Below are 21,241 nucleotides of genomic sequence, written 5' to 3'. Positions count from 1 at the left end.
AAAACTTTAACTGTAGGTGTATTAAAGGTTAGATCAGATGTAAATTGTCAGTGCACATTCCTATAAGTAGTGAACATGTGTCCATGACTGACAGTCTTATCTGAGCCTTTATGGTGGTCTTGAAACTTTTTTTTTTTTTTTTTTTTTTTTTTTTTGTTAAAGGGATCCTGTCACCAGATTTGGCCCCTATAAGCTGCGGCCACCACCAGTGAGCTCTTATATACAGCATTCTAGAATATTGTATATAAGAGCCCAGGCCGCTCTGTAGAACGTAAAAAACACCTTCATAATACTTCCCTAGGGGGCGGTCCGGTCCGATGGGTGTTGCTGCTCTTGGTCTTGCGCCTCCTCCAGCTTGTTCAATTGCGTCCTGCCTAGCCCCGTGGGCATAATGCGTCATTCACACATAGGCCACTATTGTGCTCCTGCACATGTGCAGTTTGATCTACCCTCAGTCGACAGATCAAAGTACTGTAGTGCGCATGCGCGGGCGGTCTTTCACCTTTCCCCACACCTGTGCATTACAGTACTTTGCCCTGCCCTCAGCAGAGTGCGCATGTGGAGGAGCGCAATGGAGGCCTCTGTGTGGATGACGCAGGACGCATCATGCACAAGGGGCTGGGCAGAAGGACGGTGATCGCACAAGATGGAGGAGGTGTGAGACCAAGAGCAGCAATACTCATCGAACCGGACCCTCCCCCCCCCCCCCCCCCCCCTCATGTTTGGTGGTATTATCATTACAATTACCCCTAAAATTGATGTAATTAGACTTAAGGAACCAGAGCTAAAACAAAGACCTCCCAAGTGGCCGTAGATTTATCGGGGGCAAGTATAGGCTTTTCTTATTTTATACCATTGTCTACCACTCCTTACATTTTGAAGACCTCTTTAGAAAAGGGTTTCAATATTTTTTTCTTGTGTCCCTTTTTAAAGGGAACCTGTTAACACTTTTTTGGCCTATAAGCTGCGGCCACCACCACCGGGCACTTATATACAGGACTCTAACATGCTGTATATAAGAGCTCAGGCTGGGGGTATAACATAAAAAACACGTTATAATACTTACCTAACGGTCGCTGTGGTGGGCCTTATGGGCATGTCCGGTGCCGGCGCCACCTCTTTTGTCCATCTTTGTGCTCATTCTTCTTTAGCCGCGGTGCATGACGGGTTCCACGTCATCCACACTCGCCGGCATTCAGGTCCTGAGCAGGCACACTTTGATCTGCTTTGACCAAACTTCAGAAAGAGGACAAAGATGGCCGAAAGAGGAGGTGCCGGCACCGGAGACGCCCATAAGGCACACTGCACGACCGTGGTGACAGGTTCCCTTTAAGAGTGTAACTGATCAGTTGTTTGGACACTTTCTAGTTCCTTGTTTTCCTTGTCTGTGACACACAGAAAAATTCCTCCCTCCAGTGACCACAACCAACTTCCTTTTTAAAAGCTGCAAAAAGAAATACATTTTAAGATCAGCAGTTTCTAGTTACTTTTTGGAGGAGCGGCGTTCCTGATCTTGCTTTATCGTCTGTGATGGGTTCCATTGTTACTCCACTGAACAAAAATATAAACTCCTTACTTTTTTTTTTTTTCTTGCTCCCATTTTTTGAGCTGAACTCTTAAGATCTCAGACTTTTTCTATTTACAAAAAAGGCCCTTTTCTCTCAAATATTATTGATATATTTGCTTAATTCTGTTAGTGAGCACTTCTCTTTTAGGTTGCTTTCACACATCCGGTTTTTGCAGTGCGGCTCAATCCGGCTCAAAAACCTATGCAATGGATGCGGCGAAAAAAACGGATCCGTTGCATAAGTTTTTCCATGCGGCCCGTACGTTTTTTGACGGATGCGGCTTGATACTGAGCATGCGCAGTGCAAAAAAAACGCATCCGGCGTCCATAGGCTTGCATTGTAAATTGCGCTGCACAAAAAAAGTGCCAGGCAGCGTTCCGGCCACTGCATGGGCTAAATATGCCGCATCCGGCAAAAACCGGACGCAACGCAAGGCCATGCGGCACAATACGGCGCTAATGCAAGTCTATGCGGAAAAAACGCAACCGACGGCAAAACAAAAACGGTTGCGTTTTTCTGCAAAGCGCCGTATTGTGCCGCTCAGCAAAAAACCGGATGTGTGAAAGCGGCCTTACCGAGATAATCCATCCACCTCACAGGTGTCTCGCATCAAGATGCTGATTAAACAGCATGATTATTGCACAGGTGTGCCTTTGGATGGCCACAATAAAAGGCCGCTCTTAAATGTGCAGTTTTTTCACACAGCACAATGCCACAGATATTGCAAATTTTGAGTGAGCATGCAGTTGACATCCTGACTGCAGAAATTTCCACCAGAGCCATTGATCGTTTGCTCGTGAATTGCATGTTCATTTCTCTAACATAAGCCATCTTCAGAAGCGTTCTAGAGAATTTGGAAGTACATCCAACCTGCCTCACAACCACAGACCACGTGCAACCACACCAGTCCATGACCTCAACATTCGGCATCTTCACCTACAACATCGTCCGAAACCAGCCACGCGGACAGCTGCTACAATAATCTGTTTGCATAACCAAAGAATTAAAGCACAAACTATAAGGCAGCATGATCACCATCAGAGTTCACAGCATTTTGGATGCAGTGTGTTTTCACTGGGTCCAAAACACTGCATTGCACAGTGGAAGGGATTTCTAGAAATCCCATGCCCACTGTGCTAGTTTTTCTAGCAGTGTAAATGGATATGTGGTGTGGCTTCCTGAACCGCAGCATGTCAATTTATTGCCTCAGAGCCGCAAGCGTTCTCCGCAGGGAGAACCGAGAGACCGCAGTGGCTCAAACACCGATCGTGGGCATGGGTAGCTGCGGTCTCCGGACAGCACTTGCGGCCCTGCCAAAGAGGCCATGCTGCATCCAGAAAGAAAAAGAAGATTATGAAACAGCTGACAAAACTAGAAATGGATGACCATGGAAAACTTCCTCCAAAGTTGATCACATTATTAAGAGAGAGTCTGTATCTGATGTCCATAAAAGCGTTGTACAAATTTAGCACAAAATGAACAAAGAATATGGGGTCAAAGTATGTCACTAAACTGTGATATGACGGCTAAAAGCAGTAGGCTTGAATGTATGAGTTGCAGTCAAGAAGCCTTTCATCTCTGCAAAGAACCGGAAGGTCCGATTGAGGTTGCAAGAACAAAGCCAATGGAAAGCGACCGATTGGTCTAAAGTGTTGTGCACGGATGAATACAAGTTCAGCTTGTTTGTTAGTGATGGCAGATATATATATATATATATATATATATATATATATATATACCGTCCAATTGGAAAACGTAATATGTAAGGTACCAAACACCTACAGTGAAACATGATGGTGGCGCTGTCATTGTTTGTGGCTGCATTTCTGCATCTGCTATTGGCCCTCTGCATAGAACTGATGGAGATATGAATGTTGCCATGTACAAGGATTTACTGGAGAATGTAATGCTGCCACATGGTAAAAGCAAACTAGGCAGGGCCTAGGAATTCCATCAAGAGAATCATCCTAAGCACACATCCAATTTACTCAAAATTGGTTAGCAAAAAAACCCCCAAAAAACGTTCACCTGTTGAAATGGCCAAGTCAATCACCTGTTTTGCACCCTATAGAACAGTTTTTGGCATGAGTTGGGGCCTGTGCCCATGGCAATAGAGATTAATTGTGTACAGATTTGCAAATGGAATGGAGCAAGATCCCTAAAAACGTCTTTAATATCCTAATGGCTTCAATGCCCCGTCTGTTTCGGGAAAGTTATCTCTCTTAACAGTGAATGCCTGCTAACTATCAGATTAATAGTCCACTGAGTGCTAGCAAAGGAATTCAGACCACACAGAAAATATCTGGTATAAACCACTCTCAGTAAGAGCAGGTGCACAAGTGACGTGCTTTATTTTTTACAAGCCGTTTCATAGAATAATAATGGGGTAATCTTTTAGCAACATTCCTAAGTATGCCATTGGCTATATTAAAAACACATGCAAAAAGCCTGTGACCTTTTTATCCAAATTTTTTTTTTTTTTTTTTTTTATTTGGGACTTCCCCCTCCAGTCCCTCCTGTGTTTCAACTCCATAACTTGCAAAGTCTTTGTCACGTACCAGATACAGCAGGCCAGTTTTATCAATATATATATATATATATATATATATTTTTTTCATTCTGTTCCCGTGTTTCACGATATCAGCTGCTGACCTTGGTGTAGACATGCTTACAGGCTCTTGTTACTCATGTAGAAAAAAACTTAGATATAGAAAAAAATATTGTATTCTCACAGTAAAAAAAGCACATAGAAAAATATATTGTATTCTCACACAGTAAGTAAAGCAAGAGGTTATGTTATAAAATACTAAGTTATGGCATTTCACACAATTAATTACCATCTGTTGTGACCAATAAATAGTATATGCAAAACTTTTCACAGTCAGTTTCCTTTAATTAAATGACCATACCTATATTCAATAGCAATTTGGTTAAAATTAAGTTCTTACATGATGACAACTTCACACTTGCAATTCATCACCAGGAAAATGCCATCACAACAACCAGAGAGAAGTAAGCACACTTAACAAAAAAAACCCCTAAACTTTTATTCGCTACTGTATTTATTTTGCTCTGCATTATATGCGTCTGTGTCGTGTGTACATGCCCTTAGTATGATGCAAGGTGTATTTTTGACCTACTCATCAAAAGAAATCACCAAGAAAAGGAGTGTGGCCTTAATTGCTATCCCATGCACAAAACTGCCTAAATTGTGCCACAATTTGGTGTAATTTAGTGGTCCAGAGAAGCCCAACTAACAGGTGGTGTAATCTAAGACTATAGACAGTCTAATACCTCCATGACATTTAAACAATGACATGACATTTAAAAAAAAAAAAAAACTGCATGTGTGGCCGTGTCTGTTTTCACCATTCATGTGTACGTAAGTGCCCTCCGTGTGACATGTAGCGGAAAAAGACGCATAACACTGAAATGAGTGGCTTTTACGTGTAAAGATGTGCAATGATAGACGAAATGACATTTTATGGCTATTAAGTAGCAGTAAATAATTAAAAGACTGAAATGATGTGCGGTCCCCCTATTTGTGAAAATGTGCAAAAGTAAAGCAGACAGCTGTGAGCTGATATTTTCAGGCTGGGAAGGTGCATGGTTATTGGACCTTTCCCAGCCTAAAAATAGTAGCTCATAGCCAACCCAGGGGTGGTGAATCACAATAGATGTACCAATTCTGGCGCTTTGCCTCAGCTCTTTCCGATTTTTGCCCTGGTTCGTTGGCAACTGTGGAAAATGGTTTATGGGATTGATGTCAACTAGCATCCAGCACTGGTGTTAGTAAAGGAGAGGTGTCTATCAGACACCCCATTACTAACCCTGTAATAAACACACACACACACACACACACACACACACACACACACCATTACTAACCCTGTAATAAAAACACACACACACACACCATTACTAACCCTGTAATAAAAACACACACACACACACACCATTACTAACCCTGTAATAAAAACACACACACACACCATTACTAACCCTGTAATAAAAACACACACACACACACACACCATTACTAACCCTGTAATAAAAACACACACACACACACACACCATTACTAACCCTGTAATAAAAACACACACACACACACACACCATTACTAACCCTGTAATAAAAACACACACACACACCATTACTAACCCTGTAATAAACACACACACACACACACACACACACACACCATTACTAACCCTGTAATAAAAACACACACACACACACACCATTACTAACCCTGTAATAAAAACACACACACATGTGGCGCCCCTGACCTGGTCAGGCGCCACAGAGTATTGCACCCATGCGGGAGCAATGCTTCCAGGTAATCTCCAAAGGCCAGGATGAGGTGCACACACAAACATATAGTGACCAGGCCTCCCACATCACCAGAGGGGACCCTTGGGTAGCCAGAAGGGGTTAACTTTCAATTCCCAGCTAGGGGTGTGTTCAGGGGCTGGTTGCTAGGAAGCAGGGCAGAGAGAGAGAGAGGAAGTGAGGGAGTCGAGAGGAAGAAGTTGAAGTGTATGGAGGGGGAGCAGAGAAGCTCCCGTGCAGACAGGTCCTGAGGAGTGCTGTAGCTGAAAGCGGAGGAGAACGGAGTACTGTGGGTCGGCCTGAAGAGCATCCAGAGAAAGAGGGGTGGCTGAGTACGGAGATCCCAGTATCCGAGCACACAAGGGGAACTAGGTCCCCAGAACAGGCAGCAGATCATCCAGAGCTGCTTAACCTACAGGTTGGGGGGGTACTTCATGCCCTCACCACGACTACACAGAGCTTGAGCCAAGCAGCACACCAGGCCCATAAGGGGACAGGGCCAGAAGCCATCCCACCAAGGCCACGCTGCCGGCAGACGAGCCAGAGAGAGGGGAGCAGGGTGGTAACAGCTTCCCTGGAGGGGTCCTACTACGCTTCAAGCAAAGGATCCTCCTAAAACAGAAAGAGTGCAAGGAAGGCGAGTGGACAGCTACCCTCAGAACGGCCTCCTGGAATTCCTGGTTCCACCTGGTTATCACAGTGTCGCCCGGGCATCTCACCGTGACCTCCAAACAGTGAGTAAACACGTTAAAAGACTTCTTGGACTGTGTTTGAGTCATTCTGCGACTTGTGGTACTACAAACCCACACCGGGCCCTGGGGCTTGCCTCACTCTCAGGAGGCTACTATATCCGACTGCACCCACCATCAGCCCCAGGCGTCCCCTAACCTGCAGTGGCGGTCCCCACTGACCGCAATACTGAGAGTGGCGTCACGATCAAAACTGAAGATTCTCTACCTGTGACCAGCACCAGCTACGTGGAGTCCCTGAAGGTATGCACCGATACAACACCTGTGGGGCTTCACATCTTCTGGCGTCACGAACAGGATAAGGACTAGACCTGTTCAGACAGGTGACCGTGTGCCTCAGAGGTCCGACCGCAAAAATTGAACCGCCGCCATATTGCCATCTTCAAAAGCGCGCGCTGCAGCCCGCGCGAGGGAGAAGAGCACCGCCCACGAAGAGGTGTGGCCGCCCCAGAATCCCCACAATTCAGAGAGCGTTCTGACCCAGGAAGTGGAAAGGGAGCGCGCGGATTTTCTGAAGAAAAATGGACGCTGCAGGAGGTAATGCCCCTGGTCAGGGCGACGCAGCCCAAGCGATGCCAGCCCCTGTCGCGCTGGACGCTGCAGCGCCTGGTGCCGGTGCCGCGGTCGCAGCTGCGCCGGCCGAGGTCGCCCCCATAATGCCAGTGTCCTTGTTGTATGCCCCAGGGGCGCAATGGCTGCCTCAATACGCCGGTAAAATAGACACGCTGACCGGGTTTAAGAAAAAGATCAACACCCTGCTAGACATGCACGCGATGACTGGTAAACAGAGGGCCGCTGTGGTGCTGGGACAATTGACTGGAGCAGCAGAATTGGAAGCTGAGTCCTGGGCCAATGATGACCGGAGCTCTGTTGAGACCATCTTTGCCAAACTAGCAGCTGCTTTTGAACACCGCACGGAGGGAGAGCTGAGAACGGACTTCTATCACTGCCGTCAGAAGCCCCAAGATAGTATAAGAGACTATGCCCTCAGGCTGCAGGCTGCACTACGGGCTCTCAAGCTGGTGGACCCTGTCAGTGATCAGGAAGGAAACCGGATGATGAAGGAACAATTCTTGCGGGGCCTGCGCTCTCCTGAGGATGGGAAGCAGATGAAGCTGTGGTCCCTAGAACACCCCGACGTGGACTTTGCCATTCTGAAAGACCGGGCAGTGAAAGCACTCCAACCCCCTGTGGACACAGACCCTGCCAGTTCCACGGCTGCAGGAGCAGAATCCTCCACGCAGGCCCTGATGACTGCAAAAGGACTCAACGCGCCAGCAGAGACCATAAGTACGCTATCCTCCCAAGTGCAGCAGCTCACTAAGGACGTCGCACAAATCCTGAAAGCAATGCAGTTGCCCTCAGAGACCAAAGTCCCTCATCAGATCCTGCTAGCCGACAACCCAGAGGACGTCCCTTGGATGCGGAGGAGAAGGGGTCCCCCAACTCGAGGCAGGAGCAGTGATCGCTATGACTCAGCTGGACAACCCATCTGTCGTCGTTGCCAGAAGGCAGGTCACTATGCAAGGGCCTGTCCTTTAAACGAGTCAAACCTGGGGCCGAGGGCCAGTCCTCAGGATTAAGAAGATCAGGCCCAAGTCGCTGCTGTGATCAGTACGTGGGTGGACGTCCTGTCCTGTCCATCGTCTTGGACGGGATCCCTACCCCGGCATTATTGGACACCGGCTCTCAGGTCACCACGATCCCGCATGTCCTTTATCGTAGGTTTTGGTCGGACGACGATCTCCGACCACCGGACCCCTCCCTCACCATCTATGCTGCCAACGGACAACCTATAGACCAGATCGGGGTCAAAGAGGTAACCATAAAGGTGGGAAGGCAGGAAATGAAGGGACAAGGACTGATTGTTGTGGACACTGATGTTAGAGAAAGGAACCCGCAAATGATTTTAGGCACTAATGTCATAGAAAATTGCCTAGGGGAAGTGTTGTTGTTGCTTCACCAGATTGTTGAAGGTGCTGACGGCAGGTCGCAAAGAGCCTTGCAAAAGGAGATCCGAATCATTCTGAGGAAGCAACAGGTAAAACAGACTGGCGGTGAGATTGGTAGTGTACGGGTGATGGATGCTAACCCCATTGTGATACCCCCACGGAGTGAAATGATGATGTGGTGTAGAGCAGCGGTAGGTCTCAGAGGACAAGATTACCAGGCTGTACTAGAGCCCACTCATTCAGACCACTGGCCCACGATTCTGACAGCCAGGGGGGTAGTTGATGTACACAAGGGACGAGTGCCTGTACGAGTGTTGAACTGTGGGGAGGAGGAAGCCAGACTACCAAGGTACGCTACCATAGCCAAACTGTTTACATGCTCAGATGACGCCATAACACCTGTAGGTCCCCTGACACAAGCTGACTCAAAAGAGGGCGAGACCTCCCAAAAGCAGTTAGAGGACTGGTGCCAGAAACTACACGTGGGGACTGACTCTACGCCCGACTACCAGAAACATGGGGTTTACAGGGTCGTGCAGGAATACGAGCAGGTCTTTAGTAAGAACCCACTAGACTTTGGTAGGATCAAAGGGGTGCAACATCACATACCCACAGGCAGTCATCCTCCCATTAAGGAAAGACATAGGCCTATTCCACCAGCCCATTACCAGCGCACAAAGGACATGCTGAAGGACATGAAGGAGGCAGGAGTCATAAGGGACAGTTGCAGCCCCTGGGCAGCTCCCCTGGTCCTGGTAAGAAAGAAGGATGGCACGATGAGGATGTGTGTGGATTACAGACGGATAAATCAGATAACACACAAGGATGCCTACCCTTTGCCAAGGATAGAGGAATCCCTCGCTGCCTTGAAAGCCTCTAACTACTTTTCTACCCTAGATCTTACTAGTGGCTACTGGCAAGTATCTGTAGCAGAAGAAGATCGGGAGAAGACGGCCTTCACCACCCCAATGGGCCTCTGTGAGTTCAACAGCATGCCATTTGGACTCTGCAATGCCCCCGGGACCTTCCAGAGGCTTATGGAATGCTGCCTAGGGCACCTCAACTTTGAAACCGTCCTGCTCTACCTGGATGATGTCATCGTGTACTCCAAGACCTATGAGGACCACCTGAAACACCTGGCTGAAGTCTTTGAAGCACTATCCCGATATGGAATGAAGCTGAAACCATCCAAGTGCCATCTACTGAAGCCAAGGGTCCAGTACCTAGGTCACGTGGTCAGTGCAGAAGGAGTAGCACCGGACCCAGAGAAGGTCACAGTCATCCAGGAATGGCCCACACCTACTACCGTCCGGGAGGTACGTCAGTTCCTTGGCTTGGTAGGCTACTACAGAAGGTTCATCAAGGGCTACACGAAAATGGCAGCGCCTTTGCAAGAGCTCCTGGTAGGCCACCCAAAGAAGAAAGGAAAGATCACCGGCCCGCCATTTCACTGGGGAGAAGCAGAAGAACACTCCTTCAGACAAATGAAAGGGGCCTTGACGGGTGAAGAGATCCTAGCCTATCCTGACTACGGTCTGCCATTTGTACTGTACACAGATGCCAGTAATGTGGGACTGGGAGCAGTGCTTTCACAGGTGCAGGGAGGCAAAGAGCGTGTGATTGCTTACGCCAGCAGGAAGCTCAGGCCTACCGAAAGAAACCCAGAGAATTATAGCTCATTCAAGCTAGAGTTCCTGGCCATGGTATGGGCTATCACAGAGCGGTTCAAGCACTACTTGGCAGCCACCAAATTCACTGTCTTCACGGACAACAACCCCCTGACCCACTTGGATACTGCTAAATTGGGTGCCATGGAGCAGCGTTGGGTAGCCCGACTGGCGAATTATGACTTTACTGTCAAGTATCGAGCTGGCCGCAAGAACGGCAACGCAGATGCTCTGTCCAGGATGCCTCACCTAGCAGACGAGGGTGAAGATGAAGATGATCTTGAAGAGATTGAGCTGCCAGCGTTCCATCGCCATGGAGCAAAACAGTGTCGGCAGTCGCGTGCCAACCGCCAAGAGGTGACCCTGAACCCACTACCTCACTACAACTGGAAGGAGACCCAGGAAAATGATCCAGCGGTAGGCTTGGTAAAGAAACTGATCAGCCAGCCTGGCGCCAGCCTTGACAAAGGAGCCCCACCTGAGGCACAGTACCTATGGAAGGAGAGGGGTCGATTATTCATCTATCAAGACAAACTTTACAGGAGCATCATTGACCCGAGGACGCATGAGAAGGTGTGGCAAGTGATTGTACCACAGAAGGATACGAGGATGGTGCTAGAAGCCTATCACAATGGTGCAGGCCACTTTGGTTGGAAGAAACTGGAGGCCCTACTTAAAGTAAGATTCTACTGGGTGGGCATGAGATCTGCCCTAGAGAAGTGGTGTCGAAACTGCGGGCCTTGCAATCTTAGAAGAAAAGACCAGCACCGCCAGAGAGCACCACTCCAGCCCATCCAAACTAAACGGCCCCTGGAGATCGTGGCCCTGGACCATGTAAAGTTGGCACCCAGCAGACAAGGCTACAACTACGCTCTCACTATGGTTGACCACTACTCCAGATTCCTGGTGGTAGTACCAGTCAAGGACTTGACAGGTCAAACTGCAGCCAAAGCTTTCCAGACACACTTCTGTCGACCACATGGCTATCCAGATCAAGTGCTCACTGACCAAGGACCAGCCTTTGAAGCTGAAGTGTTTAAGGAGTTTTGTAACCTATACGGCTGCCAGAAGATCCGTACTACGCCTTACCATCCTCAGACCAATGGCATGTGTGAGAAAATGAACCACATCATTCTCGACCTTCTGAAGACGCTCCCACTAGAAGAACGAAGTCAGTGGCCAGAAAAGCTGCCCGATCTAGTGGACATGTATAACAACATCCCTGTGAGTTCCACGAACTGCACACCGGCATACCTGATGAGGGCCAGACCAGGGAGATTGCCAGTAGATCTGGAAATGGGAGTTGAGACCCCTGAAGACCATCTACAAGGTGCTGATTGGGATTCCAACCGCCAAGCCCAATACAAGAAAGTACAAGAGTGTGTGGAGCGAAGCCTGACTCAGCAGCGTGAGAAACAAGAAAAGGCCTACAATCGAAAAGCACCTGCTGTTCCTTTGATGCCAGGAGATATAGTTCTCAAGGGAAAGAGAAGGCGTCATAAACTTGACAATCACTGGGAAGAAGAACCCTATACTGTGTTACCATCAACGCTTAGCAATGAAAAGACATGCCTTATCAGCAAAGATGGAGGAAAAACAACAGCTGTCGTTTCTAGAGATCGCCTAAAGAAATGTCCTGAACAACTAAGAATCCCTGAAGAAATTCCCAACCCTTTGCCAGTTCAAGAACCAAAAGAAAGGATGATCCATACTGCGCTTGGAGATTTTCCAGCAAGTTGGCCTCAATACAATGGAGCAGTTGTTATTCCAGTCATTACATTCACTCAATCTAGAGAAGTAGGAGACCTAGAAGCACCTGTTCAGAACCTAGAAGTGCCAAATGTAGCTGAAGCAGAAAACCACGCATTGGTATCAGTACCCAGTACACCCAGAATTCACATTGAGACACATACATCGGGTGGGAGGACACAACCTCAGACAGATGACAGTATAGTACTGCGTAGATCAACCCGCAGCAACTTTGGTCAGCTCCCATTACGCTATAGACAAAGTACAGTTTAGTTGAAAGTGATGGTATGAAGTGTAATGTTTAACCTGTTATAGTTAAGCAACGTTTAAGCGAAATGTGCCCACAAGGACTATTGTGAGACTTCCTTAAAATGTTAGACCACTGGTTATGAACTGGCTTTAACCACAAACTTTGCATTGTAAAAAGTTGCCTTCTTGGTACCAACCACAGGGTCTGCCTGTTGAGGGGCATGGCTCTGCACCAACAAGGGGGCACGCCTGTTTATGGGGCCTGCCCTCCAACACTCGGAAGCGGGTACGCCTGTTTATGGGGCCTACCTTACACCACTCCCCTCAGGAGAGGAAGATTGGAGGAAAGGTCTGGGGAATGTGATGGCCCAGACCTGGTTACCAAAAGGACCGGTGACCTACCTCCTGAAGGTTTTTGGGTGGGTTTCGGACATGTGGGTGGTTGGTGGTGGAATGGTACCTGGCATGTTTAAATGTAAATAATTGCCCCTGTGTGGGAAAAGTTTGTAATTACCTTTTTTCTTTCTCTTGTCTTTGCAGCCCGAGGACGTGCTGATGATAACTAAGGGGGAATGTGGCGCCCCTGACCTGGTCAGGCGCCACAGAGTATTGCACCCATGCGGGAGCAATGCTTCCAGGTAATCTCCAAAGGCCAGGATGAGGTGCACACACAAACATATAGTGACCAGGCCTCCCACATCACCAGAGGGGACCCTTGGGTAGCCAGAAGGGGTTAACTTTCAATTCCCAGCTAGGGGTGTGTTCAGGGGCTGGTTGCTAGGAAGCAGGGCAGAGAGAGAGAGAGGAAGTGAGGGAGTCGAGAGGAAGAAGTTGAAGTGTATGGAGGGGGAGCAGAGAAGCTCCCGTGCAGACAGGTCCTGAGGAGTGCTGTAGCTGAAAGCGGAGGAGAACGGAGTACTGTGGGTCGGCCTGAAGAGCATCCAGAGAAAGAGGGGTGGCTGAGTACGGAGATCCCAGTATCCGAGCACACAAGGGGAACTAGGTCCCCAGAACAGGCAGCAGATCATCCAGAGCTGCTTAACCTACAGGTTGGGGGGGTACTTCATGCCCTCACCACGACTACACAGAGCTTGAGCCAAGCAGCACACCAGGCCCATAAGGGGACAGGGCCAGAAGCCATCCCACCAAGGCCACGCTGCCGGCAGACGAGCCAGAGAGAGGGGAGCAGGGTGGTAACAGCTTCCCTGGAGGGGTCCTACTACGCTTCAAGCAAAGGATCCTCCTAAAACAGAAAGAGTGCAAGGAAGGCGAGTGGACAGCTACCCTCAGAACGGCCTCCTGGAATTCCTGGTTCCACCTGGTTATCACAGTGTCGCCCGGGCATCTCACCGTGACCTCCAAACAGTGAGTAAACACGTTAAAAGACTTCTTGGACTGTGTTTGAGTCATTCTGCGACTTGTGGTACTACAAACCCACACCGGGCCCTGGGGCTTGCCTCACTCTCAGGAGGCTACTATATCCGACTGCACCCACCATCAGCCCCAGGCGTCCCCTAACCTGCAGTGGCGGTCCCCACTGACCGCAATACTGAGAGTGGCGTCACGATCAAAACTGAAGATTCTCTACCTGTGACCAGCACCAGCTACGTGGAGTCCCTGAAGGTATGCACCGATACAACACCTGTGGGGCTTCACACACACACACACACACACACACACACCCCATTACTAACCCTGTAATAAAAACACACACACACACCATTACTAACCCTGTAATAAACACACACACACACACACACACACACACCATTACTAACCCTGTAATAAAAACACACACACACACACACACCATTACTAACCCTCTAATAAAAACACACACACACACACACACACACACACACACACCCCATTACTAACCCTGTAATAAAAACACACACACACACACACCATTACTAACCCTGTAATAAAAACACACACACACACACACACACACACCCCATTACTAACCCTGTAATAAAAACACACACACACACACCCCATTACTAACCCTGTAATAAAAACACACACACACACACACCATTACTAACCCTGTAATAAAAACACACACACACACACACACACACACACACACACCATTACTAACCCTGTAATAAATAAACACACACACACACACACACACACCCCATTACTAACCCTGTAATAAAAACACACACACACACACACACACACCATTACTAACCCTGTAATAAAAACACACACACACACACACACACACACCCCCCATTACTAACCCTGTAATAAAAACACACACACACACCCCATTACTAACCCTGTAATAAAAACACACACACACTTAACTTCATTAAACACTCCCCAATACACTTGCCCGCTGCTGCTACTAGCTACTTTCACAAAGGAAATGATGAAATGCAGTTGTCAACTCGAAAAACATCATGAGATGTAACTGATTCTCTCAAACACCTTTTCGACATACATTCAGGCATACTGGTACCTCCTGTGTTGGTTTCAGGTATATGTAGCTGGCTCAGTAGTTATATAGCCACAGACAGAAGCGACCCACCAGCACTAGCTCAGATTGCTGCTGTTTTTAGCCATGGAAATCCTCCTTTCAGTCTTTGACAGCGGCATTTAAGTAGCTTGTACGTGCATTCATTTCCCACTCACTCCCTGTGACAAGATCACAAGCGGCAAATGAGCCTGCAGCAAGGGGACTGCTAAAATCCCCAATCGGCACCATCTTGATGCTCTCCTAAAGCCCAGCAATTTTCCGATACACTAAAAAAATCTGTATTCTTGTAGCATACGGAACAGTGATCACAATTAAAAAACAAAAAAGGTAACTATTTAAATATATCAATTTTTTCTTTTTTTTTTTTTTTTTTTTTTTTTTTTTTTTTTTTTTCCCCCAGTTACTAAATGTTATTTTGTGACTTTATTTTTGATCATCATATCCATAAACGTCTGATCTATAAAAGTTTAAGGGTGCATGCCCACGATCAGTATTTGCAGTGTTTTGGACGCAGCCTACCTCAGCTGCATCCAATCCGCTGCAGTGTACAGTACAAGCATAGTAGATGGGATTCCTAGAAATCCCGTGCCCATGATGCTTCTTTCTACCACAGCAAACACTGACCGGCGGTGCGTCTTTCCCGACCGCAGCCTGTCAATTGTTTGCTGCGGAATCGCTTGTGTCCCCGATAGAGAGAATACAAGCAGGAGACCGCAGCACACTGTACCCTGATCGTGGGCACAGTCAGCTGTGGTCTCCTGTGTTCTCCTGCGGAGGTGACAGGCGCCCCACTCCCCAGTCAGGACTTACTGCGTTCTGAACGCAGCGAGTCCTGATCGTGGGCACAAGAGTCAAAACTCCTAAAATAGAGTAGACAAAATTAATTTCATCAGTCAAAACAGCAACTTTTCTCAGACCAGGAAACCAAGCCCCCATATGGTTGTCGACGAGAAAAAAAGCTATTCAAAGAAAAGGGACAGAAAATTTAAAGAGCAAAAAAAATGGTCCGATCTTCTGCCATGTCTGTACTATTGGCAGATTATTGTTGGCTGCGGAGACGGAGTCCGGGACTTTCACATGTATTTTTGTTTAATTCCTTCATTTTATTTATTTTAATTTCCTGGTTATTAGTGAGATTCAGATCTGAAAATTCACTTACATTGATATATTCCTATTGGAATTGGAAGGTGCATAACTGTTCCTTAATCATACATGGTGGGAGGGCTCGGAAAGGCGGAGTGTAGATGTATTCTCTTCAGTTCTGTAGGAAAAGCACTTTTCGAGGTCTGTGAACTTGCTTCGCCCCTAGATCATATGAGCTGATGTCATTTGTTTCTGTAGGAGAGCAAAGCAGAAGGATTTATCAGTTGCTGACAGCATGGCTTTCACAAGTCCCACAGGATAGGCGATGAGTTTATGACCGGGCCAATATCCTTTGTGCGTGGAGCGGATGCAGTTGTATAGGTGTACATAAGCGCTGGTTTGCCGGTGTGAACGGATCTGTGGTCTCAACTCTGCCTTCACTGAATTGGATTTTTACAAGCAGATGTTAATGGTACAAAATTAAAAATGGGAGTAATATTCCAGGGCTCTCCTGATCGGACGCATACTTGCCTCCTTACATTCCCACCACCACCGGTCTATCTACCTGCCTCCAGTAATGTTGTCATCTGATGATGAAATGATACCACTGCAGACTATCAATAATCGTAGCTGTGACCTTACTGGTGCTGGCATGTCAAAGACATAACCAGTGGTAACTTGTAGACATGACCTCGCTGGTACTGGGTGAGCCGAGCATTGGAGGGTGAGGAAGGTAGCCGCACAGGGACAGCAGGGCATTGGGGAGACGTAGATTCCTTTGTTTTATGTCATTGTCGGCTGTTTGTATAAGATTGCGTGGTACAGGAAAACCCCTTTATTAACTCATTTATTTACTGTGATAAACACGTACACTTTTATATGAATTGACAATGATGTTTTTGGAGAGTGGGAAGTAAAAGGAGAACTTTACACAAATCTACCTGGGCTTTTCCATTAAAGGGAACCTGTCATCTGATGCTGCTCGAGCCACAGACTCCATGAATCAGACACTGACTGTGATATTGGAGCTGCACCGCTGCCATACGTCAGAAAGAAAAAACTTTACTGGGGACTTAGCATGTCAGATGAGTAGTCTGAGGCCGGCTCCGAGTGTCTTCTAACCCTCCTGACCCCCACCCATTCCTGGACACTGATAGGTCTCTCCATATGTGTGTTTGTATAGGGGATCGGGAGCAGTGGGATGGGCTGGGGACCTGTCTCGGATTAATTATCCAAGGCTCACCGTCCCCGGGAATATTTTCAAAGTATGTTTTATCTGAAATGCCACAACCTTTTTAGAATTAGACACTGACTCCGGTTCCCTTTTAATCTGCCCAAATCTCTTCTTTTTGATTTTTAGTTCTGATGTTCTAGTTTGTGCCTCTTCTATGTGATTAGTTCTTCATTGACGTTTTGTTTTTATCTTTAGGTAAAAAACTTGAAGAATTTCCAGCCATGTCTATGCATACTATGACGCTGACCACTTACAGTACAACGAGGGCTAAAAAGTGTGCGAGAACGGCACAGGTATGTGACTATACAAAGGGGTAATTCTAAATACACTTTATTTTTATTTTTTTTGGGGGGGTTATGAGAAATTTACATAGTTCTGTTATTGTAAAGGAAGTTGCAGATAAAATGTGGGTATTTCTGTGTTTTTTTTTTTGTTTTTTTTTCTCCTTTCTTCTGCTCTTTGCTTAGGCCATTATGTGTAATCAGTTATATAATGAAACCCATTACACGTTAATTTATACATTTTTGGTTTCAATTTTAGGTGAGAAGTTTTAATAAACGTTATCTTGAACGTCCGCCGATCTTGTGTCCACTTTTTCCTCTGCTCTCGATGCCAAGGACCCCGACCGTTCTATTCACAGAAGGTAAATACCCGCAGTGATACTGCATGGCACATAGTAGGCCCTGCAGGTATAAATGCCCTCTCATTGTCCATACGACCATATTAATATAATAATACGTTTCATGAATTTGAGTTGGGCACCAAAGTTTGCCTTTAGTGTGTCTCTCTCTCGCTTTCTCTTTGACGAAAAGTTGTGGCCACCGCCTTTGCATGCCCAGCCAGGCGGTATGTGTCTTCACATGTTACTCTGAGGCAGGTTCCCTGTGGCTTCTGCTGCTTTTCTCCAGATAACTGACGGGTCTCCTATGCGTCTACATCGGAAGAAGCATGTCTCTCAAAAATGGAAGGTGGGGTGAAGCCGTCAGACCTGCCTCAGATTATGCAGCCATTTTGAATATTGTGGCCATTAAACAATTATTGGCTACATGCAAGCCAATCGCTGATAACTTTAATGTTTTTTTTAAGAATGCAATTTTAAGAAAAAATTATTACTACATATATAAGATCAGGTCATCGGCACCATATCTCCGGTTTACATACGACAATGTGTGGCCGATAACCATAACCAAACAAGCTTAAAAATCATTTCTCCAAATGAGCGTTCACTTCAGTTTGAGTGACCACATTTAATGTCATCTTCTGCCTTTTAGGCTCTGCGCTCGGGCTCTGTTCAAAGTCTATGGCCGCAGATTTAGCCTAGAGAATAAAGACGTGCAGCATTTCTTCTTACTGTTGAAATTTACGGAGCCAGACTAGCTCCATTAGACATTAGTGGAGCTTATCGGCACCAGTGTAGTCAGTTGGGCCTGATGGCATCCATGGCTGCCTGGCGGGACCTCACTACAGATCAATACATTGGAAATCCCACAAGGCCAGCCAATCAAAAGAAGAGCCGTGGCTGCTGTCAGGTGGGAGGCACTGTTTTCATGACTTGCGGCCTCAGTTTACTGATCTGGCTGATGGATTGGGTCTTGTGAATGGATTCTGCCAAATCTAATTAATGGAGAATTTCAAGTAAAAATGAAAACAAACGTAGAATATATAAAGCATAAGATTTGTAACCCAATATAGTAGTTTTCCTCTATTATGTTTCCTTTTTTTATTGCATCCTTTTCTTTCTTTGCAGATGTATTGCCTCGACCAGCCGTGATCGGAGTAGGGAGCAGCTATGGATCTTACGCAGATAGCGCTAATGCAATTAAAGAAATCCTCTGTTCAGTTTTAAACTTACCAAGAAGTGTTAGTTCCACAACGTCTATGAACGCTGATCCCGAGGACAGTGATGTGGAAGACTTGAAGGACACCAGCACTCGTGGCCATAATATGGCTTCAAATTGCGATCCTGATGGTTCTCTTTTATTGACAACTGCACAGAATGACATTCGTTTTAATCGTCACAAAGCAGCCTGGGATAACACCCAGTTGGACTCTTCTACTATGTCTCCATTGGACCCGCATACACCCATCACAAGCACATATGTTGTACCCGAGCTTGATTTGTCTCCGTACATACAATGCGAAAAGTGCACTGACTTTATTCTACCCGAATCTGAATTTTTTCCGCCACAGAACTTGCCCATAAACTCCCGAAAGGAGAGACGCCGTTTTTCTTCGCCCAGTGTTGCACCCCATCATGTAAATCCAACTTCGTGTACTTCCATTTTAGATGAATTTGCTTTGCACTTGAATGAGACTGAAACAAACTCTGAGACATCTACTGTAGAAGAGAAGTCCGTCCATCGGAGATCGATGTCATGCTCCAATATTTTTAAAGGTAATATACATTGATTTCTGAGTATTTATGGATTGGTGTTGGCGGATGTAGCTGGTTTGAGAAACATAATGATTTACCACTGTGGTGATAATACGTAGCATAGGTGCGGCGGTGCCAAGGTGGCACTATAACGAGTATATGTTGGGGTGTGAATATGTGGTGTATGGGTTAAATGGAACCTGTTATCAGGTTTTACGCCGAGAAGATATTAGGAGCACTTTAGAAGAGTTCTTTTATACCCTCTTTAATAATGCTTGTATTGTATAAGCTATGTGTTTAAAAACTAAGGTTAATTGTCTCAGCTTCCCTGACTGTAGTCACCGGACTAGACCGGGACTGTTGTCCATCAATGCCGCTGCGCGGGGGAAATATTGCTGTAGGCGCGTATCTGACATCTCTGTTTGTGTGGGGAGTAGGAGCAGAGGAACGGCGTCTTCTCTTCCCTGCTCTTACAGCACACGCGGGAATTTCAGTTACACTGGTGTAGCCGTGGTTCTCCTGCACAGTGGCATTGATTAACGGCTGTCCATGACTAGTCCGGTGACTACAGCCAGAGGGAAGCAGGGACAATGAAGCTCAATTTTTAACCGCTTTTATTTAGCGTTTATGGTAATACAATAATTGTAAAGAAAGTTGATAAAGCGTCTTAATATCTTCTACAGATATTATTATGATGGGTTCCTTCAACTTGTTGCAACATTCTAGAGGTGATCAGATGTTAGCTCCGCAATATTTACTACTAATGGCCAAAAGTGAAAAAATGTTTCATTCTAGGGCAATAGATAGATTAATTGGGGTTGGGGGAGGACATTGAATGTTAGAAATAGGCACACTCTTAAGGCCCTGTCACACACCGAGATAAATCTGCGGCAGATCTGTGGTTGCAGTGAAATTGTGGACAATCAGTGCCAGGTTTGTGGCTGTGTACAAATAGAACAATATGTCCATGATTTCACTGTAACCACAGATCTGCCAAAGATTTATCTCTGCGTGTGACTGGGCCTTTAGGCTATGTTCATACTGCATTTTTGGTGCATTTTTGACATCACAAAGATACACCTAAATGCATGTGTTCTTCTTCACCCAGCAAAGTCAATGAGATTTCTATTTTGCTGTCCACACAGTCCATCTTTTTTTGGGCTGCATCTTGACTGCGTTTTTGAAGACTCAGCTCAGATGCAGCATGTTAATTCTTTTTGGGTCTTATCCCTGTGTTTCGGAGGACTGGCAGATCAATTCCCTGCTGACTCTATGTCGGCGGGGGATTGATCCCTGGTATCTGGCCAGATGCCGGTAACCATAAAGTCAATGGGGACCAGAATCTAGATCAAAGGGGTAGGAGCAAGCGCTTTATACTTACCGAATCACCGGCACGGCTGTCACATTGCTCCAGTGACCGGTCATTCACTTCCCGAGCTGCTCATTACATTCATTGAATATGCACTGCTTCCCTCGTGCATCGGTGGATGTGATTGGTTGCAGTCAGACGTGTTCCCATGCTGAGTGATAGCGGTCTGTCTGACTGCAACCAATCTCAGCCGCTGGCGTGCGGTCCCCCCTCAATTTTGATACCAGCACAGATAAAGCCTCACAGCTGAGGGCTGGTATTCTCAGGTTGGGGAGACCCGCGTTATTGGGAGCCCCCCAACCTAAAAAGGTAAGCCAGCAGCCGGGACTTTACCCTGCACATCCCGATTGCCATGATGCAGTGGCAATCTGGGTAATAAGAAGTTAATGGCAGCCCATAGCTGCCACTAAGGGGTACTTTG

At 46.7% G+C, this 21,241-nt stretch overlaps 1 protein-coding gene across 2 annotated transcripts in view; it reads left to right on the top strand.

The window, feature by feature from the left end:
- Positions 1–21,241, top strand: part of RUBCNL (rubicon like autophagy enhancer) — an 84,176-nt gene that overhangs the window by 19,574 nt on the left and 43,361 nt on the right. For both annotated transcript variants that reach the window (XM_075334391.1, XM_075334390.1), the window contains exons 2-4: positions 17,273–17,370; positions 17,618–17,720; positions 18,825–19,472. In XM_075334391.1, coding sequence (XP_075190506.1) covers positions 17,299–17,370; positions 17,618–17,720; positions 18,825–19,472 — 823 coding nt within the window. In that variant the 5' untranslated portion in view covers positions 17,273–17,298. The remainder of the gene's footprint in view (positions 1–17,272; positions 17,371–17,617; positions 17,721–18,824; positions 19,473–21,241) is intronic.

This window comes from Anomaloglossus baeobatrachus, chromosome 2 (assembly GCF_048569485.1).
Source record: "Anomaloglossus baeobatrachus isolate aAnoBae1 chromosome 2, aAnoBae1.hap1, whole genome shotgun sequence".
In the NCBI taxonomy this organism is placed as follows: Eukaryota; Metazoa; Chordata; class Amphibia; order Anura; family Aromobatidae; genus Anomaloglossus; species Anomaloglossus baeobatrachus.
The sequence above is the reverse complement of the archived record's forward strand: the minus strand, read 5'-3'. Positions and strand labels throughout refer to the sequence as shown.